We start from the raw sequence: 23,773 nt of genomic DNA, 5'->3' as shown, positions 1-23,773 counted from the left end.
GCCTCTGAAATGGTTTTTTTGTATATAATGAGGGCGAGGGAAGAGATGGAAGATTGTGAAGACGATGAAAGGGGGAAGTGAAAATTCATCTTCTTGTATATAGAATGAGGATAGTTTATTGAACGATTTGCTGGCTTGGAAAGTTGGCGGTTTTTCGATCTGGGTTGAGTGCAGTGAAGTGAAATTTTGACAGGCAATTGAAAAAGAGAAAGGAGTACATACATTGGAAAATAGGTAATTGTACCACTTTTCCCTCCCCTCTATCCTGTATACACAGAAATCACGACGCTGTCTTTTTGTCATGTAAATACCCACCCTTGCGTCAACAGCTCCTCGCTAAGACACATACTCCGGATCAACCTCAATCACCATATCCGCCCCAAACGCACTCGGCCTGGGTGCCACAAAATCCGGTATCCGCCAAACCTCCTCGTTCCATCTCTCCAGCGTCCCCGGCGCAAGTTCTTCTTGGCAATCATAAAGGTTAAGATGCTATCACATCACAAAACGTCAGTCACTCATCCCACACCCGCATCTCCACTCCCTCCTTTAGAAATCAGGGAAAAAAATCTAGAAAGAGAAAGAAATAAGAGCAACATACCTCCAATCCCACCATCCCTCCAATAACCCCCAAAGCCGCCTCCCCAATAACCCCCCCACACTCCCCAAACTCCACCCTCCTAACCCTCTCCCTCCCACACCAACCCCCTAGGAACATCCAAATCTCGCTTCCAACCCCACCACACCGCTCCAGCACCACCTCTTCACATCCCCTACTCTCCGCCAACAATACCGCAACCTGCCTCGCACTCACCACCGCGCCCTTAACACTCAACTTGAGGAGTCGGCGACTCCAACTTGGCGGGTCCGCCGCAAGTACACACCACGCCTTCCTTTGCTCGTCGCGCTCCAGCGCCATCTGCGCACGCGACACGGCGCGGCCGGGGTTCCCCGCGTCGAAGCGGAGCGAGAGGCGCTGGAGGGCGGAGAGGTTGCGCAGGGCGTGCGCCATGTGGGTGCTCATTGTCCAGATTGTGATATCGATGTGTTGGAGGAGGGGGTGGTGCCGGGTTAGGATGCTGGTGATGAGGGCGGACTGGAAGTTTGAGAGCGTGGTGTAGGGGTAGGTTGTTATGTTTGGGATTGTGAGCCAGCGGTCGTGGGGGTGCGTGGGCTGGGAGGGTTGGGAGGGGGGAAGGGAGGAAGGTGTTTGGGAGGGGGAGAGGGGATGTTTTGAGGGGGAGAAGGTGTAAGGGGAGGGGAGAGGAGATATTCCCAGAGAGAGGGATTGCAGGTTTGCGTTTGCGAGGGTGCGGGCTGAACGGCAGGTTTCTGAGAAGCGGAGGAGGGAGGGGAGGGGGAGGGAGGTTAGGATTTGGCTGAGGAGTTCGGTGGGGAGGGAGAGGATGTGTGGGGACATTTTCTTTCTTTCTTTTTCTTGGGAAATTTTTTTGGATGTTGGGAGGATGGGGGGTGGGTGAAGGGGAAAGAAAGGAGAGAGGAGTCTTGCTTTCTTGACTAGAGTTAGATCGTGAGATGGTATGACAAAAGATGAGTAGACATCTAGTTGGGAATCCTGAGACATTTGTAGTAGGTCCTCCAGAACAGAATGTGCTGTCGTTGCCTCGACCAAAAGAGGCCATATATGAGGCCCTCTTTGCAGCCTTCTCTCCGCGGAATCCCCCACCGCACTCGTCCTCCCTCCTCTTCCTCCTTCACAAATCATCTCACAGGCGCTCATCCCACCAGCATCTCTAGCCCCAAGTCCTTACTCTTCAACAAACCCCGATATGGACACCGTGGCGCTCACCAGTGCTGTGGGGGTGGTTTTTTTCTACATGCGGCGTTCTTTCTACTAGTCTACGTCGCATGATGTTGTGTAAGACGGCCCCCCAAAAAAACCGAGGTGCGTCAGATGAGGTGAGGACAGCGTACCCGACAAAGACGAAGGGATATCCTATTTCTCACAGGGTCGGTGAGTGTCCGTATTGAATCCGGGTTCTGTACGAAGGATCGTTGTGTAACTCTAAGAGGCGCGATCGCAAAAGTGATGCATGGGAATGTGGGGTTCGCACGCACATTCCAGGCTACGTGCTCTCGTTTCGAAGCGCTCGGCGTGATAGTGATGAGGTTCGAGCTGCTGTCAAGCGGCACAGCACATTAAGGCAGTCCTGTCATCTTCCTTCTGGGAATGGGCATTGCTGTGTGAGGCATACATCATGTCATGTGCGCTCGTATGGATGTGAGATACATTAGGACCGCGTACCAGGTTGGTTGGGAGTGGCCAAGCATGCACAGCGTCGGGATCTGGGCATGGCAGATGATGAGCACCGGGGCTACGGCTACGTATTGTCAGTGGATCGCTTGTGCATTCGCTACGCGGTGCATGCGTATATGCGCGAGAAGCAGTACTGGATCCTATGATCATCTCGCGTAACACAAAGGCAAGCATGCATGAAGAAGATTGTACATTCGCTTTCGATTTTCTGCATTGGGGCGAGATCGTCATCGCTATTGTATTCGAAGGCTTACCTTAGCCTATGGTCAAGCCACATGTTGCCAGTGAATAATGAGGCGTGTTGGTGTAACTCGAGATCAACCTGTGCCAGGGTTTGGGATCGCGATCAAGCCTCTCCACCAGCACCCCGCTCGAAGACCCTCACACTACCATCGCCTTTAACTTGGTAAAGGAACTCTTTTCCTCGCCCGTTTTCGTCACCTTCTTTGGGTTCATTTTCGTTGAGTTCCAAGTCTAGCCACTCATGCTTCTGTTCGGTGATCCGAATGACACCGCTCACGTCTCTTGCAACTCCAGTGTCCAGGATTCTCACACCCAGTATCCTCCTGCTCATGTGAGCAAACTTGACCAGCAGGTTGTGATGCGCAAGCTCAAGTGGTTGGGGTGGTGTAGAAAGGCTGAGAAGCGGACTATCGGATTGTATATGGGTTAGAACATGTGACACAGTTGGTATTGTGTGAAGAGTCAGGGCAAGCGAAGTAAAGTCCGAGGGTGTAATGGAGGGGTTGAGGGCGAGGAGGAGATCTGGATTATCGAAGATGAGGAGCGTCTTTCGCTGCACCGCCGAGGGATTGAGCGCAGAGACAGCACTGGAAATGGTCGTTCTGATTTCTGAGAGGTCGAGTGTCTTCAATGCGTAGTGGCCGGGGGTACTGCTACCTGCATCGATCGTCTCTGGTGTAGGCGCTGCCGCTGCTGCTACCGGTGGTCCTCTTGCAGGCACTGTCCCCCCGGGAGGACTTCGTACAGATAATGTCTGCGGCCCTCTCTGCACCTGAATTCTATTCGACCCCGCGACCAGTGGTTTTGCCTGTCCACTGGCCCGCGCATCTGTTCCGGACATGCTACCGCCAGGCGCATCTGCACCAGCCCCCAACCCATCAACGAAGGCGAATCTCCCCTCTTTCCTGATTCTCTCCAGATCTAGACCTGCGCTCTTTCTAGATTCTTGTTTCCAGAAATCATACTGTCTCATCCAAGAAACCAACACTACGTTGTGCCCCTCCTCCCCGCCATCTTGGGCTGTGACTGTGCTCAGCGCATCACACAGGAACCGTAGTAGTAGCCAGTTTGCGCTGGCTCCGAGAGTGCTCGTGAGCAGGATAAGTGAATTATCGCGAGGGAGTTGGATGTAAGGTTGGAGAAGAGGTGGTATGCGACCCGAAGGTGGCATTGCGACACAGGGCTGGAACAAAATTGTGAAACGCAAGAAGCCGCGCGGAAGCGATGCACACGCGCTCGTTGCTGTCCGAGACCGAGGCTTTAGTGCTTTGGTGCTTTGAGGCTTTAAGGCTCTGTTGGTCTGCTGCCGTCAGTCAAGTTGTGTATTGGACGTGCGAGTCATCAGTGGGCATCCCGAGCAGTTGGCCGTCGCATTTTCTTTGATTGATAGTGCAGTCGTCATATGTCTACCGCCTAATCTATTGTGAATGCTGACTTAAAACCCACAACCCTTGTGCCTGTAGATAGGAAGATCAGAATTATACAGGCAAACGATTGTAGCTAATAACGGCATTGCTGCCTTACTGGGCGCGGTGGAGAGCGTAAGATTGAGCTGTACGATATAAAGCATCACGTGACCATGACGTATCTCCATAGACCGGTAAAGCTGGAAACAGAATCTCCCCGCACCAACAGTACGAAGCCCACTCGATGCACACACCCTATCACCTACACCATGTTTTTCATGCCTGGAACCAGCCTGTGATTGAGAGGCGTGGCATTGCGGCGACAGCAGTCTATGTACACAACCATGGCGAGCAGTGTCACAGTGATGAGACAGCACAGCATACGTGAGAGGGCACCACTCAAGCGCTGCTATACTTAGACAAGCGAGTGTGTTGTTGGATGGAGCGTCATCGCAGATGCGCGATTCGCTTTTCCAGGCACCATCCTGCCTACGTACGTCTGAGTCTGCCTCGTCTGCTTCTGCGGTAACACAAAGAACCTGCGCCACTTTCGGTTGAATAAACACATTCCATAGCCACTGGTTGTCTCAACTGCTTGCCATCATCCAATCATATGCAGGCATACAGGACCCCAAATCGACTGCAGCATGCAGAGCGATTTGCCAAGGAGGAACGCCCCAAAATGCGGTCCTAATTGGAGCCAGATGATCATCAGTCGAACTTTTGTGAAGCTCACATCGTTGTGCAACCTTCCTAATGTGTCGTCCACACAATCGCTATCAGATAAACTACATATGGATAGATAACCCTATGAGAGACATGAATAACCACCATTTCCTTGCTAGCTACCACCATACGACAACTAGCTCTTCCAACGACCGCAGTGACACACCCGTCTTCAGCCTGTCAGGCGGTAGCCGAGCTCCGAGTATGCAAGACGACCTCGATCATGTTAATGTCGCTAGCGAGCCAACACAGAACAACAGCAATAGAAACTCTGTATCGCCAGCGACCTCCACAATATATGCCTCAGATGATGATAACAATACGAACAATTCATTGCACCAAGAGACCCTTGTTGGAGAAAATACTGTCAGAGCCGAGCCAGGAGAGATTCATGCTTTTCTCTTCAACGACCGTTCCGAAACCAGAACTGCAGGACAATTCATTGGGAAAGACAAACACAACAGTACATCAGTTTTCATAACCTGGTGGTTTGGACTGGCCTCTTTAGTAGCCGCCATAGCGGCCTTGATCACTATCGTGATTACTATGGCAAAGTATAACGACAAAGAGCAGCCCGAGTGGAGATACTCAATCAACCTCAATACAGTTATCGCCGTTTTGGCCACCATACTGCGATCATGTATGGTGGTCGTAACAGAAGAAGGTAAGAAGCTTATCGAACTTTGAGTCAGCCAAGGGTCTGAAACTGTACCAGTCATTAGCCAATTGAAGTGGTTGTTGTTTCGGCGACCACGGCCTCTCTGGCACCTTGAGCATTTTGATTCAGCTGCCCGAGGGCCCTGGGGCTCGCTGCTGCTCTTCTTTCGAACAAGGTCTCTGTACGTATATCCCCATGGTACGACGGAAGATGAAATGCTGTATGAACTAAGATGCATGGTAGTAATGCGGCGTTTGTAGGATGCATAGTCATCGTACTATCAATCGGCATCGGGCCTTTTTCGCAGCAAGCTGTCAAGTCTGTATCGTGTGAGCGGCCTCTAGCGGGAGCAGAAGCATCCATCAGGGTTTCCCAGTGGATGTACTCCTCGAAAAAAAGTCAAGGCATCGAGGGCACCTGGTTATTGGACTTGGACTTAGACACCAAGGTTGCCATCTTGGATGGACTTGTGAATTCCAACACGACTCGGTCTGATATCACGCCGAGCTGCACTACTGGCAACTGTGTGTTTCCTTCACGCAACCGTGTCACACATTCTTCAGTCGGGCTGTGCAAGAAATGCGTGGATACATCTAATCGGTTAATGGAAGTTGAGCTGGAAGACCAAGACCAACGGATCCGGTTATCAGACGGTAATGGCATTGGCGGAACCCCAAATGGAACCCTTCCACGAATTGTTCTATCCACTCTTGCGCGTAGCAGTGTACAGAGAGACTGGGGATCGACTTCTCCAAATGAAAAACTCTTAAACACGTTCGACAACTCATTAGACGACATATTAGCAGCATCAATACTCAACGTCAGCATTATCACCTTTACGAATAACGGCTGTGAGCGTTTGGGACAAGAAGGTGGCTCGAAATCCCAGCGGTGCCCAGGAGCCGATGCAAACTGGACCCTTCCAATCATGAACTTCCTAAACGCCGTGGCGGCAACATGCTCATTCTATCCATGCATCCGCGACTATGCAGGAACTGTCCGCGACACCATCTTCACCGAGACAGTCATAAACGAAACGCCAATAAAACCAGCAAGATCCTCTATGGAAAACCGCATTTACGACTTCAAGGACCTGCACGACCCCTGTATCATTGACGACCAAACATACACACGCGATAACATATCCTCCGTACCAATCCAGGGCAACAACTTTACCACCTACAATCTCTACAGCACCAACACAACCTTCCCAACAGCCTGCATCTATGGCACTGATGGCATCTACGCAATGAGTCTCGGAACGTTCATGAAATCCCTCATGAACGGAAACTGCACCACCATTCCAGAACTTGACGCCGAGTTTTATAAAAACGACTACAAAACCCTGAAGTGCGACCCCTGGCAGCTCGAGACACTGGTAAACAATGGCCTCGCCAGCTTCGACGCCATCGATCGCAACATGCAATCCGTCGCGACGGCCGTTACGAGCGAGATGCGTAGAAAGGGGTCTTACTATGATCCCCAGTCTTACAGTGCTCCGCCTACATTCGCTACAGGAACTGTTCTTCGCACGACAAGTTGCACAAAGTTCGATTGGGTGTGGTTGAGTTTCCCACTTGCATTAATCATCTTAACCATACTTTTGTTGTGCATTACGTGCGGCAAGATGCTGTTTGATAAGTCCAGGGTTCCAGTATGGAAGTCATCGATTTTGCCGTTGTTGCTCGCGGGTCATCGACTGAGAGATGTAGCTGCCGCGAAGCATATGGATGATATGAAGGCGAATACGGAACCGCTGGTTGTGAGCCTTGTGCAGGATGAGAGAGGATGGGGTTTGCAATTGAGGATTTTAAGGATAAGAAGAAGAAGCGGGAGGACTAGATTCTTTTTGGGGAGTGGTGTGGGATGGTGAGGAAAGCTTATACACATATACCTCATAAGAGTAATTGTAACAGTAAGTAGATAGAGCATGGTTATGTAGTACATGTAGGCCATTATCACTTAGTCATATGTATCATATGTTTTAGTTCATACCTGGATTTTAGTACATAGTCTTTAGGGGTGTTAATTTTCGTATTTTATCATCTGTTTTATCGATGTTTTATCTACACCGGTTTCATGCCAATGATCATGTGTAGTCCGCATCGACTATTACCCATGGGTATTGGACGCTGACTACTATCCTTCCCTATATCTTTCCATATCATGGAAAAGTTTCAAATGAGAGCCCTTTAAGACAGAACCAAATTAATTATGTTTAGAAACTAGAGCCTCAGATTATCAGCCCATCAAAGCCCGTAGTCTCAATCCTCTGCCTCCTCTTTCTCCTGGATGCTGACCCACTCGCTCAAGGTCTCCTTCGTAACCGCCTTTGGCTGTTCCTTTTTTGGATCCAGGCAAGACTCAATGACGGGTGGACAGAGTATGTCAAAGAACGATGGAGTCGTATTTGCTACCGGAGTCTGAGCATCGGGTTCGTCGTTGGCACTATTATCCGGGCTCTACCGCCTCTCAGGTGTTGCGACGGGGTCGCACGCTTGAAGTGCTGGGAGGCTGAGATCCAAGCCCAGTAAATCCAAGTCCAGTATTTCTCCGTAATGCGTGGTACCTGCTGCTGTCTCCACAGCTCCGATTTCAGCATCTGTCTTAGCTGGGCGAACGTGCTTGGTTTGGCGAGGCTGATTGCTGGTTCCGTTCGGCTGGTGACTCGTCTTACCACCGGTAGCAATCTTTCCAAGCTCACTTGGGAAAAGCCATGGGAAAGAGATCAGCGGCATGTGCTCCGGGTCCTTGATGTGAAGAGGTACGGTACTGCCTCCGATAGTCTTGGTTTTGGTACACTCGTCCAAAGCGGTCTCCATCTCGCGTGCTGTGACTGTGTACATGGCAGCAACGAAAGGTCCTAGGCGTGCCCAGTCGTTGTTATCACTTAGCTCCGCGGCAGTGCGACACTCGCTGCGGAACTGATGCTTCAAGGCTGCAATGGTTCTGCCGAATTCTTCTGCAAATTTGTAGTCGCCGCTCTCGTGGTTGTGCACCAGTACGAAGACAGACCATGCTTCGAATTCGGTTTTGATACCATGTTTGGCCATCAGTCGTCGGAGTGCTTCGTCGTATGAGAGCTTAAGACTCGCCGCCTTGTCCAATAGCTCTTCATCGAGGTCGAACGCCTCCAGGATGCGCTTATCAAACGGATTCTCCCACTGGGGCTCGAAGTCGATCAATTTCACCTCATCGTAGAGAAGACCGAGAATATTCTTGGACTTATAGATCTGATGCTGAGATAGATACTTCTTCTCCATGAAATGCGGCCATTTCCTTGGCCTGAGTTCGCGCTTCATTTCAGCTGGTATGCCGCTCTTGGGGAAGTCCACTGCTCTTGAATGCAGCTCCGCCAGTTCGAGACAGATTGGATCGCCAACGCCCTTTTCATTGAGATCGGCTTGCGCAAGATGCGCATGAGCAATCGGACCGAGAGCATCGTTTTTAATGTAGTTGACAAAGAACCTACTCATATCCATTGCAGAAATCGGACCGTCAATCTCCAGTGGTTTTTCCGGCGTGAAATCCATCGGCGGCTCATTGATGAGTTTCGGTACCAGGTCTTTGTCCCATAGAACCATGTAGTCATCCCCATCAAGATCACCCCCAGAGCACATGTTTGCAAGGTCGCGATCACCAGTCTGGGGAAATACCACGACGTTTTTGAGATGGTGAAGTTTTGGGACGTTCACTGCGCGGACCACTCGAACATCTCCTGGGTGCAATGACGGATTTCGTGCTAGTATGCATATGCCTTCGATGATGATATAATGACCTTTGTTGTTGGGATCGCTGACCCGTAAGAATATTTCTGGCAGGGTCGCTAGTTTCTCATCCCTGGTAGCATCACGCCTGGATTGAGGGTCGTTGAAATGCCCCTTGAGCTCCTTGGTCTCGTCAACGCAGCCTAGCAAGAAGGCACCATTATCAATAGCGATCCGTGCCTTCTCCTTCAAGTTCTTGATCGTGCAAGCTCTCCAAAGTGCGAGCAAAGACATGATGAAAGGCTCACGAGATTCCATGAAACCATCCAAAACCATTGCAGCCATCGTCAAGGTAATCTGGTTAATGTCGATGTTTTTTCGGAGTTTCTGTAAGGCGGCCATTTCATCAGTCATTGCTCTCGAATACTCATTCATCATGTCTTCTTGTTTTCGAAGGAAGACCGCATCTTGGACGCCAAGATATGACAGAACGAGAATGATCTGCCGGTTGAAATATGGTGTTGCAAAGGAAGATGATCGAATGATTTCAAGGCCGGTATGAGGAGCCCGAAATTTGTATTGGCTCGGTCGAATGCGAACTTCGCTACCATTCAATTCCGGGTCGAGTGCAAGCACACCTTTGCTTCCTCCAAGTCGAAATTGGAAGAGGGAAGGTGGGTCAGTAAATGCGTTGGCCAAGCCAAGTTCCTGAGCTGCCATTTTGGCCAGGAATGGGGAGAGCCTTCCAACTCCATCCGTGAAGACGAAACCGTTGCGCTCAACATCTTGATCTATAACAAGCTTCACAGTAACCCCCATTGCGCGCGTTGTAGAAAAACATTGACCTAGGCGCGCTGCAAACTTGGATACGGTTTTGATATGATCAAACTCCCCAAGAGACATACGGATATCGTTTGCCGACTTTGACGCTGTAGGCGCATAAAAGTAGGCACCATTCTCACGGAACTGTGAATTTCCAAATGCTAGGAACTCATAGTATCTCCCGGCAACAACGATACCGTTCTTCATGGCACGAAAAACCCTGTCAAATAGTGCTTCAGCCCTACCGTTTGGCTGGTTACGCAGCTGACCCTCGGACTTCTCGTCGGTGAATCTCACCCGAACAAAGCGATCAGCATCCGCTTCATATTTGCGAATGATACGGTTGGATGTCTCCATCACAGGTGTTGCCACATGCATCATGGTTGGAGTAATGGTAACCGATCGCTGCAGAAGGCAATAGCTGGGTATCTTTCTTTTCGTACTTTTGATTGGGATATTGAAAATCTCCGTAGGATCATAGTAGATTTTCTGCCTATCAGCAACCTTCTCCAAGATGTGCACGGCTTGTTGGCTCTCTAGCGTCTCTAACTTCTTCAAGAATCCAGTCGTGATGTTGTGCTCTTTGATATACCCATTTGAAAGGCAGACTTCAAGCTGGTAGCGTACCGGAAAACTCAGATGAGCCTGTCTTGCGAAGATATTGTTGAAATCCATTCCCTGGTTGCTGGGAGTGACATCGAGATGTGGATGTGTACCGTAGATTTCCTCTGACAAAAGACTCCATAACGGCGAGGGGATTTTCCGCTTGGTAGGATAGTCAATGAGATCCTTGATCTCCACCCCATAGTCGACTAGGGCGTCGCTGAAGTTCTTGAATTGCGGGCCACTCAATGATGAACTATCGAATACAAGGCGGTAGTCGGTCCATCGACCTGATTAGGTTAACAGGAGCTTGCCAATGTCAGTTTGGATGTTTACGTACCAATGTCGATGATAGCAGTGCCTCTATGATTCATCACGGGAGTACGCCGGAGAACTGTTCGAATGGCTCCATCAACGATATCAGTTACTCGGTACCAAGTATCCCAATCACTCCAGATCTTGTCTGTTCTAGAGAAACTAGTTTGCTTTCGCCCGTCGCCCAAGTCTTCACCTTCGTTTTTCTGCATGTAAAAACATGGCGTGGAGTCAAATGGAATGACGAGGGACGGCTGGCCGGTACTATCTTTGGTTTTATAAATATGCGAGATCAGAGAAATGGGTAAGGAGAAGCGAAACTTTCGCATCCGGTTGTCTACAGGAATATGAAGTGAAAACAGAATATCAAGCTCTTTGCGCTTCAAGCTTAGCATCACCTGAACGCCATCCTTCGCAGGTGGCACGACGGTGCGCATAGCAATCATGGCTTTTTCCGCCACTCTGACGCCAAACTCGATCCGCTTCGCAGAAAGTATGGTGAGTTCGTAATACTTCTTCGCGGGATTTGTGGGACTTGGGACAGTAGCGGCAAGAGGTGGGCGTATTTCAGACCGCACATATGCAGCACCGACTCGCAGCTTTTCGCAAGGGATAGGTTTGTGGGGAGGAGGCCTGATATACGTTAGGTATGTTCATTTGACTATGGCCAATGGCTTACCTGAACACCACATATGCGTTGTAGCTGGAATCACTACGCGACATCTCCATCTCGATTCTGAAGACGCTGCCATACGATGACATTGCCTGGTAAACCTCTTTTGTCCAGTAAGTCTTCGGTAGGCCCAATAGCCTGTACTTGCTTTCCTGGCAATGCGCTGCCTCGCTTTTCAGGATGGATCTGTGCAGCTTGTGCTGACCATTTGAGCCACCCTTTGATTTTGCTCGGTTAGTCTTGGAATGGCTACTGGAGCTACCGGAACTGTTGGAGGACGCTCTACTACTGTGAGAGCCGCCGCCACGAGAGCTGCGTCGAGCGCCTCGTTGGCCGCCTCCATCGCCACGATTCATACTACAGCCTCACAACTGATTTTGTGCTTGGGGCTTGCCTCTGATTTTGTTCGCTGTAGTGCTGTGATGTATGGTCTTAAGCACGTTGTGCAAGCGATGGACGGCGTGGAACTATTGTGGTTCTATTTAGGATTGGGAACCCATGTTCGTTTGCACGTAGAGGCGCTTGCTTTCACTCTTACTTACAGGGATGCACTAAAAGATTGGCGGTGGAGGCGGTGAAAACCCACCAGATCAAGAGAAGCGGAAATTCAGCAAGCCGGGCCCAAAGTGATAGAGAAGCGGCAGAATGGTCAGGCACTGGGAAGGTTTCTACCGATTCAAGAACTTTGCTTTGAGACAACGACGACCAGATCGCAGGGATAGAAGTAAGGTGGGCCAGGGTGGCGGGGACTTGTTCGCTTGCTCAAAGGATTGGGGGCAAACAAATCTTGACACGGAATGTCTAAGCGGCCGAAACGTGTAGCTGCAGACACGCGCAAGCAATCGACCGTTGCGGTGAGTGTGGATGCGGCGAAGTTGCAATTCTGGCCTTGAAGCTAGCTTTGTAGTAGACGCCAGAGTCTGTGGTTGTGATAATCGTATTTAAGAAAAACAAATATCGATCGGATTGGGAAGGGAGGAAAATGTCGGGCCGATAGAAAAGGAAGCCTCTTGCAAGGAAGGTGAGAGGGACGGCAGCTGTGTATGTGTGTGTACGTGCACTCGATAAGCGTGCGCAAGCTCTACTAGTAGTTAGTAGAGAGACAAGTTGCAGCCAGGTGGAAGGCTTGACGTCACGCGGACAATGAGAGCCATACCAGAAAGGCGCCGGTTTCATGTTGCGCACTGCAGTTACGAATTTAACCAGGCCAAGGTTATATTGCAAACGAGATTTGTGTTTTTGCATTGTAAATAAGAAAATAAAAAAGATGCCAAGCACACATAAGACGCTCGCTAAACTACCACTGAGTACAAAGTCATGCAGCTTGAAGGCAGGCGATCATCCTGCAATACCAAGAAAAAACAATTGAGAAACGGTGAGAACAGACTCACATCCAACAGCGAGAGAAATAATAACGAGAGGTGGGTACCTAATGCGCGCAGGTCCCTTCTCCCACACAAGGTAATCCTTTTACTATCAATACGCAAGGAGCACATTGCATGTATTTTACTCTCTGATGCAGCCGATCGAATTACTATATCAACAACAAAATAGCATTACACCAATAATCTATCTGAATCTCCACACGCTATAAGCTGACTCTAGGACGTGTGTATGGAAGACACCCCCAAAAAACACAAACTAGTTTGTACATGTCGAGACAAACGCCGAGAAAACACAGTCACCAATGCCGCTGGGTCAATCCCATTTGTCCCATCACTTGGCATGTCTCGCTCCATCCCTTGTACCTCTCACTTTTGTGATTTCCACAACAGTCTCTTCGAGCTCCTCCATGTGCTCATCATCACCAACTTGCTCCTTCACCACCTTTTTCGCCCGTATACGACGCGCAGCTTTACCTGCCGCAGTAGCTTTACTGCTCTCTGGCTTGACCACTGCGGCAGTGTTTCCAGGCTTGCCTCCGGGCTTTGTCCTAGGCTTTGCTGCAGGCTTCTTGGCAACGGAAGACTTCTTGGTAGCTGCATTGGTTTGGGGCGAGCTTGTCTCGCTTGTATCGTCTGTTGACACCTCAACAGGAGTCGTCTTGAGACTTGGAGATTTCTTCTTCCCAGGTTTGGGAGTAGCTTCCTTTCTTACCCTTTTGCGTTTACCTGCTGTGATAACGGTACTATCGGATGACCCATCCGAATCGTCTTCAGACATGAAGCGAACCGACTTTCCCGAAGTCTGATGCATGCCACTGGTGCCATTTCCCAGCGATGAAGGCGTCCCAACCTTGCTGCGCTTGCTCTCTGGAGTATAGGCTTCATCACCAATACTACGTTTGCGCCTAACAGTCCTGCTGCTGCTGGGCTTGGGGGTGGTAACACCGGCGGGTGTGTGTACGAACTGCGACATATCTACTGCTGGTGACTCAGACCTAGGTGCATCATCGGAATCCTCAATAGGAACGACATCCGTTGTTGGAGTTGTTTCGGCACTTGGTGGCGCGGTGCTGACTCCACTCTGACGCCTTGGACTCTTTTCGAGCGACGTCTCACGCTCTCGATTGATCCTTCTAGAAACAGGGGATGACATACAATTATCCGATGTCAGCTTTCCGTTAGCTTGATCTGCTATCTTGAGAGCATCTAGTGTTGCTTTGCGTGCTTTTTCTCTCGCAGCGCGTGCCATCTTTTCTGCAGCCTCCGCCTCTTCCCTTGACATACGAACTAAGTCATTTGCAATAGCAACTCTGTTTTCCCATGTTCGCGGCAGAGACGCTAGTGGCTTTCCGGAGGACAGCTTGGTAGGAGTCTGAACCACAATCGGTGTGGCTTCAGCAACACTGCTCGAATCTGTTGCTGCGCTCTTTGTTGTCGGCAACTGCACTTGAGTAGCGTTTGCACTGCCAGACCGAGCACCACTTCGCACTAAACGTTGACGTGGCTTAGTGGGTGAAGCATTTACAGCACGTCGAATATCCGTTGGACCATCTGGATTTGTGTTAGTGTGAGGTAATGGAAGAAGCGATTTATCCTATACCTTTCTGCTGAACGCTCAGCTTATGCAGGAAAATCCGCGGAGCATATTTCTTTCCAGACTCATCCTTCCCCTCGCCCGTGTTGAATTCTTCCACAGCTTTTGCGATTTGATCGACCGTGCACAACCGCCTTATCTCTTCTTCAATCTCCTTTTTTGGTGTCGGGAGTTTGAATCGGGATCCAGATTCGTATAACCCAAGGCTTTTGTATTGGTCAAGGGCTGGATGGTCGAAGGATACGTTAGTCTCGACAACACTACCCTCTGCCTTCTGCTTTTTCACAGATTCGTCAAGGTCAAAGTCAATTTTGAGACTCTCCCAGTGTGCCAGTTGATGTGTTTCTGGGAACTGGAGGATCGCTGGGAATTTTCTGTGCCAGACCTCAGCATCACTAGAAGGTCCTCCATACCTGAACGTCCGCTTAGTTTGCACTGTTTCTTGTGTTTTCTCGTCTTTTCTCAGGGGCCCAGTGACAGGATCATGAATTTGCTCATCTTCTCTGTGTAGCGCGTGCGTCACAGATTCCGAGTGGCAATGTGATTGTTGTCCCGGTGACAAATCAGATCTGCTTTCCAGCAAGGACTCTTCGTTCTCCACCACGGTTCGTGCGCTTTGTTTGGCCGCATCATAGGCCTCCACCTCTTGTCTGACCGTATCTCGCAAGTGTTGATAGAGTGCATTTTCAAATTTGATCCCTTGCTGAGGCAGTTGCTGTAGGAGATATTTGTCGATTCTGTTTACACGCTCCATATATATCGTGGGAGAGTCATCACCTCCTTGCTCATCCAGGTAGTCCAGAGCTTGGGCCAGACGGCGGTTGATCTCCTTTGATGATGGTTCTTCACTATCGCTCATTGACGCAGTCTGCGTAGGGCTAGATGGGCTGCTGAGGTCGGAAAGATCGTCCGCCAAAGGACCATCGTAGGTATCCACCATTGTGTATTTGGTCAAAAGTATGGAATCAATAGCTGGATCTTGCGCATGTCAGCAGTGGTCATTTCACAACACGGAAACAAATAGACTAAATTAGTCGTACCTTGTCCAAGTCACGGATCAAACTGAAAAAGGTACACAAGAGGCAGTTTCGTGAATTCCAATAAGATATCTATTGGGTAGACAGGAACAAGAAGTCTTTGTCATGACTACAGACAAAGGATGTCAATAATGAACAACAGTAGTGCTGTCCGCATGCGGCTACCCGCCTTGACATTTTTTGATCGTATTCATCGGAATCTTCTTTGTGCAGACGCCAAATGGCATAGTCGCACAGCCATAGTTAGTGCTCGTGACGATTGGTGTCATTTCCTTGTGGTAAACAAACCACAGTCGAAGTGGTACTGCCGTCTGCCTCTCTGTGCCGATTTTAAGCTTGCAACAGCGATTCGAGCGGAGGATAGGTCATCCGTAATTTTCTCCAAGGCGAACACGATAAACTGATGCTGTAGGAGGCGGGGCGAGGCACGCGCGTTACCCCCCAATAAGCAATTAGCTTGGCACTGATCCAACGCGCCAGCACGTGACTGGCACCTCCGCCCGAAACTCCGATGGCCCAACTTTTTTCCTGGTGGGCGATTCGGCATCCCGAAGCGACAAGACCTCAGCGTCGTCCTTTCGTTGTATCCCCTTTCTTTTAGCATTTTGAGGTGTTCAAGATGCGGGTACAGTCTATCCTTCGGGCTCAATCGCTCGCCACGAGCAGTCTTCGCTGTTGTGCTCGATCGGCAGCGAGAACGCCTTCACGATGCGCTCTCTCGACCATTGCCGCATCGCGCACGCCATATACCAATGGATTGAAGACCGACACATGGATAGAAAGCCAGCGGACTCATCAGCAACGAAGATGGAACTCAGTGGCCGCTCAAGTGTACGTGCCCGCACAGACTTCCATCCACAATGGCGAGGCGGCAGTAAAATGCTGATTATTAAGTTTAGATTAGAGCAAGCCAAGGAAGACCCATCCGCCTTAACCCAAGAAAAGATTGTCGAGAATTTGAACCCTGTCGAATGGGAACGGCTCTCGAGAGTACGAAACATCGGTATCGCTGCGCACATTGACTCTGGCAAAACCACCGCCACCGAGCGTGTTCTCTTCTACACCGGCCGTATCAACGCTATACACGAAGTCCGCGGTAAAGATTCTGTAGGAGCTAAGATGGATTCCATGGATCTTGAGCGTGAGAAGGGTATCACTATTCAGTCTGCGGCCACTTTCTGTGACTGGGTCAAGAAGAACGACGAAGGAAAGGAAGAGAAATACCACATCAACTTGATTGATACACCGGGCCATATCGACTTTACCATTGAAGTAGAAAGAGCGCTGCGAGTCCTTGACGGAGCTGTCATGATTCTGTGTGCCGTCAGTGGAGTACAAAGTCAAACGATCACTGTCGACAGGCAAATGAGGCGTTACAACATTCCTAGGTTATCATTTGTCAACAAGATGGACCGAATGGGCGCCAACCCATGGAAGGCTGTTGATCAGATCAACCAAAAGCTCAGGATAGCAGCTGCAGCTATTCAGGTGCCTATTGGACGCGAAGATGGTTTCTTGGGTGTGGTCGATTTGGTCAGGATGAAGGCCATCTACAACGAAGGATCTAAGGGAGAAATTATCAGGGAGACTGACGAAATTCCCGCTGACCTTATCGAGTTGTGCAAGGAGAAGAGGCAAAAACTTATTGAAACATTGGCAGATGTGGACGATGAGATTGCAGAGCTCTTCTTGGACGAGCAGGAGCCAACCGTTGCCCAGATCAAGGCTGCTATTCGACGAGCTACAATCTCTCTGAAGTTCACTCCAGTCATGATGGGTTCCGCCCTCGCCGATAAGTCTGTACAACCGATGCTCGATGCCGTATGCGATTACCTACCGAACCCCTCCGAAGTCGAGAACATGGCCCTGGACAAGAAGAGAGCAGAAGCCCCAGTCAAACTAGTCTCATATAATGATTTGCCATTCGTCGGTCTAGCATTCAAGCTGGAAGAGAGCAGCTTTGGACAGTTGACGTACATTCGTGTATACCAAGGTACGCTTAAGAAGGGCATGAATGTGTTCAACGCCAGGTCAGACAAGAAGGTCAGGATTCCTAAGATTGTGCGCATGCATTCCAACGACATGGAGGAAGTACCGGAGATTGGCGCTGGAGAAATCTGCGCAGTGTTCGGTGTCGACTGTGCATCTGGCGATACCTTTACTGATGGTAACCTTGCATACACTATGGTAAGTGGTCCCAATTATCTGGACATGTATAGAGCTAATATCACAGACCTCTATGTTCGTTCCTGAGCCCGTCATCTCCTTGTCGATCAAGCCCAAGCACACCAAGGATACACCCAACTTCAGTAAGGCCATGAGCCGCTTCACCCGCGAGGACCCTACATTCCGAGTTCACACCGACCCCGAATCGCAAGAAACCATCATCTCAGGTATGGGTGAGCTGCATCTCGACATTTACGTCGAGCGCATGCGCCGTGAGTACCGAGTCGAATGCGAGACCGGACAGCCACAGGTCGCATACCGTGAAACAATTACCAAGCGCGTCAACTTTGACCACACGCTGAAGAAGCAGAGTGGTGGATCCGGAGATTTCGCGCGTGTAGTAGGATGGTTGGAGCCCAGCGAGTCCCTAACCGAGAACAAGTTCGAGCAGCAAATCTCTGGTGGAACTATCTCAGAAAAGTTCTTGTTCGCTTGCGAAAAGGGATTCATGGCATCAACGACAAAGGGACCTCTTCTCGGCCACAAAGTACTGGGTACTTCCATGGTCATCAACGACGGAGCAACGCACGCCGTCGACTCCTCGGAAATGGCTTTCAAGAACGCTACTCAACAGGCTTTCCGCAAGGCTTTCCAGTCCGGTGCACCACAAGTCCTCGAGCCTCTCATGAAGACTACCATTACCGCGCCAAACGAGTTCCAGGGTTCCGTTGTTGGACTTTTGAACAAGAGGAACGCAGTTATCAACGATACAGAAATCGGACCAGAGGACTTTACAGTCTATGCTGACTGCAGTCTCAACAGCATGTTTGGTTTCAGTAGCCAGCTACGTGCTAGTACGCAGGGTAAGGGAGAGTTCAGCATGGAGTTCAGCCACTACAGCCCTGCGCCGCCTCAGCTGCAGAAGGAGCTTGTTGCCAAGTACGAGAAGGAGCAGAAGGAGAGGAATGCTTGAGCCTGAAATATTGGCGGAACAAGCATATCGAAGAGAAGATGTTGAGGACTTGAATGGTATACCCTGGTGAAAAAGCAGGACAACATGGACAAGAAATGTATGACTTGCATATAGACGGAAATGTCTGGCGTATCTACGGAACCAAAACACTCGTTGTATGTAGACTATTTGTACATGTATTGTAAATGACCACGCAGCCTTTAAATGACTGAAGAAAAAATGATATCCCCCTCAACAACAATAAACCTTCCATCTCTCCACTTCTTTGTTTTCAAAGAATAAAGATACAAGTTACTCAACATCCAACCCCGGCCTCATCCTCCGTGCCCTCCTCTCAAACGCCCTCCGAACCGCAAGCGCCACCTGCGCCCACCCCACAACCTCGTTATGCCCTCCATACCGCGTAACTTCAAGCTCCACACATCGCTCCCCCTTTGCATCCTCAACCTTCTTATACGCAAACGCACCACGCTTAACACGCTCGCCACCATGAATACTGCGTCTCGTCTCCTCAGCCGCTACGTCCGCCGCCGTCTCCGCGGACCCCAGCATAAGCGTCTGCAACGGCTCAAATAGAGTTTCACTCTCGTGATACGAGATATCCTGATCGTTACGGGCGTGGAGGAGGGAGATGTAGAAGCCGTGTTTCTTTGATTTCTCGGCGGAGATGAAAGATTGCAGGCGGGGAAGCGTGGGCCAGGTGTCGATGATGCGGGAGGAGAGGAAGTTTGCTATGACGGGGTAGGGTTGGAGAGGTTTGAGGATGGGGAAGATGCCGGCGATGCGGTAGTGTTTGAGGAGGAGGGGGAGGGTGCGGAAGGGGGCTACGAGGATTATGCCTGCGAATGATTCTTTGGCGGGCTTGGGGGATGGTTGCAGGGTGGCGAGGGAAGAGGGAAGGTGGGGGGAAGTAGGGTCCGTGTAGTAGAGTGCTGTGGCTGCTGTGACAGCGGTGCCGAGACTTTGGCCTAGGAGTACAGTGCGGGACATGGGGTGGGAGAGATCGTTGGTTACGTAAGATACTAGGGAGATGGCGTCGGTGATAATTCCGGGTTCTGTGGGGATGTGGGGAGGGTTGTTAAGGGTGGAATGTCCAAAGCCGCGGTAGTCGCAGGTTAGGAGGTGGGTTTTTGGGATGCCGGAGATGGAGCGGTAAGTTGATGGGCGGTAACCTTGGGCGATATGTCCGGCGTTCTGTATGCGTGTGAGAAGTGAGGTTCGTTTCTTTGAGATGAAGTCTGTAGAGAGAATGGATCAAGTCCGAATGACAGTACGATATGAATATCGTAAAAGGACAGAAGGAAAGTGAAAGTATGAGCAATCAGGGAAGGCAAATAGGAAACAGAAACTTACACCATGAAAGTTGATCACGATCCTAGTATCAACATCCCTATTCATGAGCTTCTCACCCACCGTCCCCTTCAACTCTTCAACCGCCTGTCCCACTGCCGCGGCAGTAGAAAGTTCGTGTTCATTCTCCAGATACACATCTAGAGGAAGCACATGCCAGCAAAACAACTTCTCATTATCAAAAGTCGTGAGCCAGAACGGCTGAACCTGGCCCTCTGTTGGCAAAAACCATGTTAGTCAATCAAAGGCACCACTTCAATCTCATCTTCACAAACCACCACAACCTAGATACGATAAAATGGGAATAGGACGGATAAACTTACTCGCAAACCCAAACTCCTCAGGATTCGAGACATTATTCCAGAACCCCGTGTGGAATTTATGAGCATATAGCGCACTATCATTGTCAGTTCATCCTTCTCTCTTCCCATCTTCTCCAACCTTCCTTCCTTCTCTCCACCTCTTTCCTCTCCAACGAGAAAAATAAAAAAGAAGGAAGGATATGGGGGAAAACTCACTGCCTCTGAAACTTCGGACTAACCAGTGCCCCCAGAAAAACCGCCCAAAGTATACCCAACCCAGCAAACGTCCAGTACGCTCTTGTGAACCATACTTTCAAATCTGGCATCTTTGTTGCGAGCACCCTTCTTCGTTGCCAGGGCCCCCCTACTAAGTAACAAAAAAAATGTCGAATGGCTCAGGACGGAAATGAAGGAAATGTGGAATTGGGATGGTGAGATGAGGTTATTCGGGGAAGAAAAAAGAATAAGATGGCTAGATGGCTAGATCGGACTTGGGGGAGGGTTTGTTGCGGTGGTGCGGGCTAGAAAGTCGGGGAACTAGGCCGGATGAGTATGTGAGGGCCGATAGAGGGGGATGGGGCTTGGCGTCGGCGATAACGATTGCTGGGGTTTATCGCGACGCTTCTTTTCTTTCTCGTTTGGTATGGAGAAATGTTGTCGGCCACTGTTGGCATTGCACATGTTGCAATATTCATTTGGTAGCCTGATTATAACGAAGAGAAGGATTTAAGTTTATTCACCTATTGAGATGATATTACACAAGGAACAATGTTCAGGAAGCATCTAGCGATGCTCGAAATTCGGGTATCATTTATACTTTTGTAGTAATACAAGCTATTATTTTGTTCATGGTTCTCATCCAATATCAGCACAACTATACGTACATGCTTCAACATTACTTCAGACCAGACTCTTCCTAGGTCGTCCAGCCTTTTTTCTATCGGCTGCGCTTACTGTAGCCGTGCCAGTGCCTGACATATTAACATCCTGGACTGGTGTTGCAATTGCAGGCGTCACGTCGCCACTCCTCAACCTCTTCTCTGGCGCTTCGTCGCTACTTCTCGGCAGCCTGAATGCCAGATACGTCTCGTCGGCGCGCTTGCAGCGATCAAACACCTCGTTCATGTATTTTTCAACAATGTGTGGTGGTCGGATTGAGCGGGGAAGCGCACTGGCGATTTCATCACCGTCGTCGTTTTCGATAAGTAAAAGCACAGTGACTGGCTGATAAAACTCAATGTTGTCTATTTCGTTCATCTCGTCGAATTCCTCAATTCGTTGAGGTGGTTTGGATGGGACGAATGGCGTTGCAGTTGTTGCAGGTGTTGGAGGTGCCGTAATGGCGGGCTGTATGGATGTAAAAGCCGGGTTCGAGGGGTTTGGTGTAGGTGTCATGACGTTCGGGGGAGCTGGGCCAGGTGTAGAGACACCGGGTGTCGGGGCGCTGGGTGTGGGTGCGCTTGATGCTGGTACGGGTGCGGGTGTTGGGGTCGGCGCTGGTGTGGCCTTTGGAGCAAGCGTCGAAGGCGGTTCGGCGACGGGTTCCGGCTTTGGCTTTGGCTTCATCTTGGTGATGAGAAACGATAGCTTTGCGCCAGTGCCATTGGGTAGCCATTCCATAAAACTGTACGAGGGAAAGTAAAACTTGTCCTCGTTGCCATGGACAAAGCTAAAGACTAAAGGACGGTACGTCGTTCTCGGCGGAGGGTTGTAGACGGGTACTTGAGGTGGCGGGTGGTACTGAGGTGGTTTGCTGTAATTGTTGGGATATGGCGGGTGGGGTTGGTAGAGCGGAGGAGGTTGCTGCTGCTGATGCTGCATGTGGACTTGCGAAGGACCCGGGGTATAAGTCTTGGGCGTGTTAGGCTGGATAGGCTGGGGCATGGGTTGGACAGGCCGCGGGAGCGGAGGCGGAGCTGTTTGCTTCGGCGGAGCTGGCGGTGGAGGCGGCGGCGCAGGCTTTGGGGCAGGCGGCGCGGGAGCCGGCTTGTGCATCTTTTCCTCCTTTTGGCGGGCGAGGATGGCCGTCAGCTCGTTGATATGCGTCTGGAAAAACTCGAGTTGCTCCTTGCTGGCCTCGCCCGCAGCAACAATCTTCATAACAGCCTTCAACGCCGGGTCGGTACCAGCTCTAGCAGCGAGCATGTGGATGACGGGATCAGGGGCGGGAGAGGGCGCGGGGGGCGTGGGGGGTGGAGGTGCGACCTGGACTGGCTTAGGTGGTTGTGGCTGAGGCGGCCGCGGCGGGGGTTTCTGGTGGAGGGGCGGCGGGACATGGTGGTATTTTTGGTGCTGACTGTGGGAGTGCGGGTGGTGATGAGCGGGCCATGGGGCATAGGGCGAGGGTGCAGGCGTCTTCTTGTGCATTGGCTTGGCCACCTCGCGCGGGCCATACAGCCTTATAGGCAGCGTATGCGGCTCGATGACCAGCTTAACCACGACGCGGTCGGCGCCGACCTGGGGGAAGTTCTTGAGCAGCTCTTTCTGGCGCTGGGCCTTTGCACGGTCCTCATCAGTGCGGTCGGCCAGCTTCTTGGGCTGGGTGAAGTGCGAGTGGAAAGTGCGAAAGTTTGCGCCCGACAGCCACACGGCCTTGGATCGCTCAAATGATGTTTCAAGCACACCGCTCTGCTGGATCGTTTGCCATTCGCTGCATGGGAGGTCGAGCGGCTGGGGTTCGGATAGGGTAGGGAGTGGTGCGCCGTCAACAATGCGTAGCGGAAGTGCCGGTTGCTTGGGGGGGAGAGGTGGTGCGTCAGTGACTGGCGGCGTGGACGATGCTGCTGCTGCTGATGGGCCTGATGCTGATGATGGTGGCAACTGAGGCTGCTCCTTGCCTACCGCACTCGTCCTCTTGCGCTTCTTCAGCGATGACGAGGACGAGGGCGAAGGCTTTACGGCCGGAACAGCTTCTTCGCGAGCGCGTGCCCTCGTCGACCGTCGCGGCTCAGACATGGCAGGCGTATACTAATGCTTGGTCGGGGTGTCATGTGATGTTGGCACGCAGGTCGATACATGGTTAGGAGGATGGTAGGGCGGGCATGGTCAAGGCTGCCAGCGTCGTCAGAGTCGTGGCAGTGGTGACGGTCGTCGCGGGCGTGTCAAATGCAACGCGAGACGTTGCAGGGCGGCGGGACTGCCAAGCGACCCCGGCTCCCTGCTGGGCCGGTCAATGCGGGCTGCCTCATCTAGCTCTCTTCCCACTTCGCTCGCCTTGGCACTACCTGCATAAGGATGCGGAGGCCACTCTATCTGTTTCTTGTCCATTCTGGACCTCGTGTTTCTAAATTTTTCGTCTTTGGACCTGCATGACGGTTGCATTATGAAACCTACTATAAGCGGGCTGATTACTCCCAGGACCCCTACATGCTTCTTATTCACCGAGTATCGCCTTTCATCGTAGTCCAGTGCGCTTGAGGCGAGCCATGGCAAATCAAAACCACTCAAAGCCCCCGCGGTATCACCGGAGGATCGTGGCTACGAACAATCAGGTTTGGCCACTTTTTATGCTACGAGTTTCCAATCCCACTATAAG

The 23,773-nt window shown here is 50.8% G+C and overlaps 9 protein-coding genes across 9 annotated transcripts; 2 read left to right on the top strand and 7 right to left on the bottom strand.

Moving 5' to 3' along the window:
* Positions 1-336: 336 nt before the first annotated feature.
* On the bottom strand, positions 337-1,420 carry COCCADRAFT_32151 (uncharacterized protein; the record flags this gene model as incomplete). The annotated part of the gene is made up of 2 exons (XM_007708690.1): positions 337-492; positions 602-1,420. The coding sequence occupies 2 exons, from the start codon at positions 1,418-1,420 to the stop codon at positions 337-339; spliced, it is 975 nt and encodes a 324-aa protein (XP_007706880.1).
* Positions 1,421-2,624: 1,204 nt separating this feature from the next.
* On the bottom strand, positions 2,625-3,692 carry COCCADRAFT_82030 (uncharacterized protein; the record flags this gene model as incomplete). Its single annotated transcript, XM_007708730.1, has 1 exon — positions 2,625-3,692. One exon carries the CDS (start codon positions 3,690-3,692, stop codon positions 2,625-2,627), a length of 1,068 nt encoding a protein of 355 aa, XP_007706920.1.
* A 1,507-nt stretch (positions 3,693-5,199) lies between these two features.
* COCCADRAFT_32149 (uncharacterized protein) lies at positions 5,200-7,331 on the top strand (the record flags this gene model as incomplete). Its single annotated transcript, XM_007708689.1, has 5 exons — positions 5,200-5,317; positions 5,369-5,492; positions 5,555-5,835; positions 6,118-7,104; positions 7,300-7,331. The coding sequence occupies 5 exons, from the start codon at positions 5,200-5,202 to the stop codon at positions 7,329-7,331; spliced, it is 1,542 nt and encodes a 513-aa protein (XP_007706879.1).
* Positions 7,332-7,773: 442 nt separating this feature from the next.
* COCCADRAFT_82125 (uncharacterized protein) lies at positions 7,774-11,520 on the bottom strand (the record flags this gene model as incomplete). Its single annotated transcript, XM_007708729.1, has 3 exons — positions 7,774-10,733; positions 10,784-11,391; positions 11,438-11,520. 3 exons carry the CDS (start codon positions 11,518-11,520, stop codon positions 7,774-7,776), a joined length of 3,651 nt encoding a protein of 1,216 aa, XP_007706919.1.
* Positions 11,521-12,232: 712 nt separating this feature from the next.
* COCCADRAFT_82162 (uncharacterized protein) lies at positions 12,233-12,607 on the bottom strand (the record flags this gene model as incomplete). Its single annotated transcript, XM_007708728.1, has 1 exon — positions 12,233-12,607. The coding sequence occupies one exon, from the start codon at positions 12,605-12,607 to the stop codon at positions 12,233-12,235; it is 375 nt and encodes a 124-aa protein (XP_007706918.1).
* A 540-nt stretch (positions 12,608-13,147) lies between these two features.
* COCCADRAFT_32147 (uncharacterized protein) lies at positions 13,148-15,350 on the bottom strand (the record flags this gene model as incomplete). The annotated part of the gene is made up of 3 exons (XM_007708688.1): positions 13,148-13,435; positions 13,604-14,367; positions 14,417-15,350. 3 exons carry the CDS (start codon positions 15,348-15,350, stop codon positions 13,148-13,150), a joined length of 1,986 nt encoding a protein of 661 aa, XP_007706878.1.
* A 716-nt stretch (positions 15,351-16,066) lies between these two features.
* COCCADRAFT_32146 (uncharacterized protein) lies at positions 16,067-18,586 on the top strand (the record flags this gene model as incomplete). Its single annotated transcript, XM_007708687.1, has 3 exons — positions 16,067-16,278; positions 16,347-17,634; positions 17,681-18,586. The coding sequence occupies 3 exons, from the start codon at positions 16,067-16,069 to the stop codon at positions 18,584-18,586; spliced, it is 2,406 nt and encodes an 801-aa protein (XP_007706877.1).
* Positions 18,587-18,877: 291 nt separating this feature from the next.
* On the bottom strand, positions 18,878-20,564 carry COCCADRAFT_82041 (uncharacterized protein; the record flags this gene model as incomplete). Its single annotated transcript, XM_007708727.1, has 4 exons — positions 18,878-19,780; positions 19,940-20,151; positions 20,260-20,333; positions 20,455-20,564. 4 exons carry the CDS (start codon positions 20,562-20,564, stop codon positions 18,878-18,880), a joined length of 1,299 nt encoding a protein of 432 aa, XP_007706917.1.
* Positions 20,565-21,138: 574 nt separating this feature from the next.
* COCCADRAFT_21821 (uncharacterized protein) lies at positions 21,139-23,193 on the bottom strand (the record flags this gene model as incomplete). The annotated part of the gene is made up of 1 exon (XM_007708655.1): positions 21,139-23,193. One exon carries the CDS (start codon positions 23,191-23,193, stop codon positions 21,139-21,141), a length of 2,055 nt encoding a protein of 684 aa, XP_007706845.1.
* Between the last annotated feature and the right edge of the window lie 580 nt (positions 23,194-23,773).

This window comes from Bipolaris zeicola (assembly GCF_000523435.1).
Source record: "Bipolaris zeicola 26-R-13 unplaced genomic scaffold scaffold_3, whole genome shotgun sequence".
NCBI classification, from domain to species: Eukaryota; Fungi; Ascomycota; class Dothideomycetes; order Pleosporales; family Pleosporaceae; genus Bipolaris; species Bipolaris zeicola.
This window is presented reverse-complemented; position numbering and strand designations above follow the sequence as displayed.